The 4,508-nt window shown below is 38.4% G+C and overlaps 2 protein-coding genes across 2 annotated transcripts; both read left to right on the plus strand.

Moving 5' to 3' along the window:
- Positions 1-712: 712 nt before the first annotated feature.
- LOC130507615 (uncharacterized) lies at positions 713-1,628 on the plus strand (the record flags this gene model as incomplete). Its single annotated transcript, XM_057002308.1, has 1 exon — positions 713-1,628. A coding segment is annotated over one exon (916 nt), but the record flags the coding sequence as incomplete, so codon positions are not given.
- Positions 1,629-1,841: 213 nt separating this feature from the next.
- Positions 1,842-3,782, plus strand: LOC130507614 (cytokinin riboside 5'-monophosphate phosphoribohydrolase LOG3-like). The gene is made up of 4 exons (XM_057002307.1): positions 1,842-2,134; positions 2,350-2,447; positions 2,614-2,644; positions 3,095-3,782. The coding sequence occupies exons 1-4, from the start codon at positions 2,012-2,014 to the stop codon at positions 3,203-3,205; spliced, it is 363 nt and encodes a 120-aa protein (XP_056858287.1). The 5' UTR covers positions 1,842-2,011; the 3' UTR covers positions 3,206-3,782.
- Positions 3,783-4,508: the final 726 nt, after the last annotated feature.

Genomic DNA, 4,508 nt, shown 5'->3' on the forward strand with positions numbered 1-4,508 from the left:
GTGAAAAATGAATATAGGGAATAAAAATAGTAGAAACGTATTTTTCTTTTTTTCGAATGAAATAGTAGAAACGTTTCCTACGCAAAGAACAAGAAGGTTGTCTACATAGGGAGGGTGAATTAGGCTACACTGGCAATAGATGAATAGAAGCCATCACTTTGTTTTCTTATTCCAATCATCAATGGCACATTATCATCCCGTTAACTTATTCATTCTATATCTCTTTAAGCAAAAGAGGGTTATATGTCTCATTGGTGTATCCATAACATCTACATGGTTGCATTAGAATATTAGTGTGGCCTTTTTGCTTTGGTTGCTTTTTTTTCCCCCTTTCTCTATTTGTTTTGCATGAGTATCAGTAACCAACGTTTGTACCCATCTCACATTGTCCAGATATGCTGTCCATTTTTTCTTATTTTTATATAGAAAATGAAATATTTGTCCTAAAAACGAAAGTGAGGAAGCTATATCATTAAACCAGTTTTTAATAATAAAAAAAATCATTGAGAGCTTTCTTTCAGAAATATCATAAGAGGGGTTTATAAAGTCTAAACACGATATTATGATATTTAACAACAAAATAAACAAGCTTTAATGGTTTTACGAAAGCCTTCTATTTTTTCTTAATTTTATTAGATATTTTACTTAAATTTGAACACTTAAGTGTTGTGCTAGCTTTAGTAAAAAAATTCTGGGTCCTGGATGCAAACAGAGGAGGTAGCTGGATTTGGAAATCCCTTTGCGAGCTTCGATCATTGGCTCGTCCCTTTGTCTTCTGCAAAATAGGCTCAGGATTTACTGGTAGCTTTTGGTTCGACAATTGGATATCTCTAGGTCCATTAATCGAGCTGGTGGGTGTGAATGCTCCAAGAACCACGGGCTTAGCTGAGAATGCGACAGTTCATGATGCTCTTTTGGGTAATCGATGGTGGCTGACCTCGTCGAGATCAAGAAACCCAACTATCGTGTTCTTTAAAGACTCATTACCGGACCCGACAGATATGTCTCTTTCTGAGGTGGACGATCGGTATCTTTGGCAGATTGGTGGGAACGCTCCCAAAGATAGTTTCTCCTCTTCAGACATGTGGAATCACTTGTTTAATCATTCTCCGGCAGTACCTTGGTATAGATCAGTGTGGTTTACAGGTATGATTCCGAAGCATGCTTTTCTCTCGTGGCTTGTAGCACTGGATAGACTGTCAACTAGAGACATAATGAGGCGTTGGGGGATTACTGTCTCTCCTATGTGCCTCCTCTGTGGCAGTAGTGATGAGTGCAGACAACACCTATTCTTCGATTGTTCTTACAGTCAGGAGGTTTGGGAATTTTTCTACTCTAGACTCCATCTTTCTCCTCCTCATTTGTTCGAAGATGGACTCAGGTGGATCAGTAGCCCCACTCAGGATAATAATATCAACCTCATACTTCATCTCTCATTTCAAGCTTCTGTCTACTTGCTATGGAAGGAGAGGAACTCAAGGATTCACTCCCAGGTCTCTCGACCTCCTGCTGTTCTTATTGCTGAGATTCAGCGTTTGATTTGCGCAAAATTGGACTCATTATCGAGGGCTCAGCGACATCGACCATCGACTGTCTCCTTCCTTTCTACCTGGTTCTCGTTCTTTTAGGCTCCAGCGTCTGTGCTGTTTTGTTCTTTAGTTTTGTTTTGTAATGTTGACAATAAATAAATAAAGGAAATTTTAAGTGAAAAAAAAAAACTATTAATTTTAAAAAAAAAAAAAAAGAATGTACAGTAATTTAAAAATAAAAAGGCTTTAATGGTTGACGCACTATATATAACAGCAACCCTTGAGCCAGGAAACATTAGTGGTGAGGATAAAAACAACTCCGCAAAAAAAAAAAGATTTTTGAGATTTTAGTTAGGTTTCTTTGTCACACATAACTGTCTTACGAAATTAGATTCTTGTGCTGAAAGAAACCTTAGATCTGTTCATCTTTTCTCGTTCCGGAGAAGTTTTATATTTTTCATAAAGTTTAAGATCATATACAAATGGAGATCAGAGCTGAAACGATGCAAAAGTCAAAGTTCAAAAGAATATGTGTCTTCTGTGGAAGCAGCCAAGGCAAGAAGAGTAGTTACCAAGATGCTGCTGTAGATCTCGGCAACGAACTGGTAACACATACATAAGTTTCAACGTATTTATGTCTTTGATTATGCTGGTTGGTTTCGAGATAATATGATGTGCATCTTTGCTTCATTTATTCCTTTTCCGAAACGTGCCAAATGGTATAACTTCAGAATATTCTGGTTCTGGTTTGTTACACGATTTTTATTCTACTTATCAATGTTTAGGCTAATGTGTAACTCTGTATTTTTTTGTTCTGCAGGTTTCAAGGGATATTGATCTAGTCTATGGAGGAGGGAGCATAGGATTGATGGGTTTGGTTTCACAAGCTGTCCATGATGGTGGTCGTCATGTTATTGGGTAACTTTTTCTTAGTCAAATCACTTAAAACTATCTGACAACTTTGTGATCTTAAGATCATACAAAAGAAAACTGTCTTTTGAGATTCTGATGGAACACAAGTGTTGGATTATATTGTTGAATATTTCTAATAAAACCTCTTTTTGTCCTTTTGTTGTCACTGCAGAATAATTCCAAAGACCCTCATGCCTAGAGAGGTATGAACTTTTCAAAGAAGAAAATTTCAAAAAAAGAAAAACAGTGTTGTTTGTTTATTAGTTTCTCTTGATGTTCTCCAAATCCCATTAAAAACCATTCTATCTTTGATTCGGTTTTACTCTTCTCCATATGTGTTACCTTTTCTTAAGTATCATGATTACGAGGAGTTTAGTTTTCTCTTTTCTGCCTCCTCTTCTTTAGGTATCCTTAAATATAAATTTCCTCATTGGTAACTTCAGTTTAATATAAGATATATGAAGAGTATGATTAGAAAGGGGTTAACTATATGTTAGGGTTCTGTAGGAGATTTCAAAAAACATACAAACATTACGATTAGTTGCATTGCATCATTGCTTTTGCCTGTAGAAGAGTCCAAAGTTGCTTTTGCCCTTTAGCTACTTTTAGTTATTGCTTTCTTTTATGGGTGGATAATCATTGTTTTTTGACAGTTGACTGGTGAAACAGTAGGAGAAGTTAGAGCAGTTGCAGATATGCACCAAAGGAAAGCTGAGATGGCTAAGCACTCTGATGCTTTTATTGCCTTACCAGGTGTTGTTTAAAACCCATCCATCATCCAAATTATCAAACGTACCTTTTCTTTCATTACAAAGATATATGAACCTCAAATTTTTCCTTTTGTTTGAAACAAAAGTAATGATGATACATGAGAAATGGTCAAACTCTAGTGACACAAGGAACTTCAAGAAAACCACTTTATCCTCTTTAAAACAATTGAATGGGAAATCAAAGTTTGGAAAAAAGAAATGTTTGTTCATGAAAAGAAAATTATTTTCTGGACTAGTTTTGTAAAAGAGAGAAGAAAAGAGTTTGGTAAAAACATGATTTCTTTTAGTTACAGAAACAAAACATGATTTCTTAGTTACAAAAAAAACATGATTTCTTGGTCAATCTGCAGTGTGAAAGCTGCTGTGGAAAGTTCTTTATTTTTAAATGTTTTTGAATGAAAAAAATGTAACTATTTAAAGTCACCAGTCTAAGAAAAAGGCTTTGACCATCAACATACGGCACTTACCAGAAAAAAAAACATCTGCACTTTATCTCCTTTTCCTTCTCTTTGCTCTGTTTATTGCTCTGTTTTTTTTTTCCAACTTAGGGGGTACTCTAATCTATAGCTTGTGTAGTCTTACCGTGACCAAACTTTTTGTGACAACCTGTCCTGCGGAACCACCCGTCCGTAGACCCAAGCTCACAGCGCTGCAGCGCACCGACCCCAACCCCTCCATTATGAGATCTCATTATCTCCATAATTAGGTTGTTGGTGAGACTCGAACCCAGGTCCTCACCCTTTAACAGCATTCCCACAGGACAAGCTGTCACCAATTGATCTTGTAACGCCCCGACCCGTCCACGGCTAATAGGCCACCCACGCCCGCTCTCTCGGCCCGTGGGCCCCATCCCATCCGACGGTCGGTCGTTAATTTTCCAAGGCTCGAAATCATTGTTTACTGACCCTGTAATCACCACCCGACCTTTCCCCGTGTTTTGGCCTCACTTACACGGTATCGCGAATCACTTCCCGATAGGTCACCCATCCTTTCACTATTCCAGCTCAAGCACGCTTAACTCTGGAGTTCTAAACGGAGGTGTGACGGAAAAGGTAAGTCAACTTTGGTGACATAGGTAGCCAAATCAATTTTCTTAAGCCTTTTCACATACCACAAACCCGGGATGTTACAATTCACCCCCTCTCAAAGAACGCAACGTCCTCGTTGCGCCCCACGACAGGTCTCAAGACGCCTCTCAGGTCAGAACTGAGACGGCTAACCAGCTCTGATACCACTTGTAACGCCCCGACCCGTCCACGGCTAATAGGCCACCCACGCCCGCTCTCTCGGCCCGTGG

The sequence above is a fragment of the Raphanus sativus genome, unplaced genomic scaffold (genome assembly GCF_000801105.2).
Source record: "Raphanus sativus cultivar WK10039 unplaced genomic scaffold, ASM80110v3 Scaffold4929, whole genome shotgun sequence".
Taxonomy (NCBI): Eukaryota; Viridiplantae; Streptophyta; class Magnoliopsida; order Brassicales; family Brassicaceae; genus Raphanus; species Raphanus sativus.

Excerpts from the sequence above, each read along its gene's own strand:
- LOC130507614 (XM_057002307.1), top strand. The coding sequence starts at position 2,012 with ATGGAGATCAGAGCTGAAACGATGCAAAAGTCAAAGTTCAAAAGAATA. Across the intron at positions 2,135-2,349 it reads TAGATCTCGGCAACGAACTG|GTTTCAAGGGATATTGATCT; the intron begins GTAACACATACA and ends TTTGTTCTGCAG. Across the intron at positions 2,645-3,094 it reads AGACCCTCATGCCTAGAGAG|TTGACTGGTGAAACAGTAGG; the intron begins GTATGAACTTTT and ends GTTTTTTGACAG.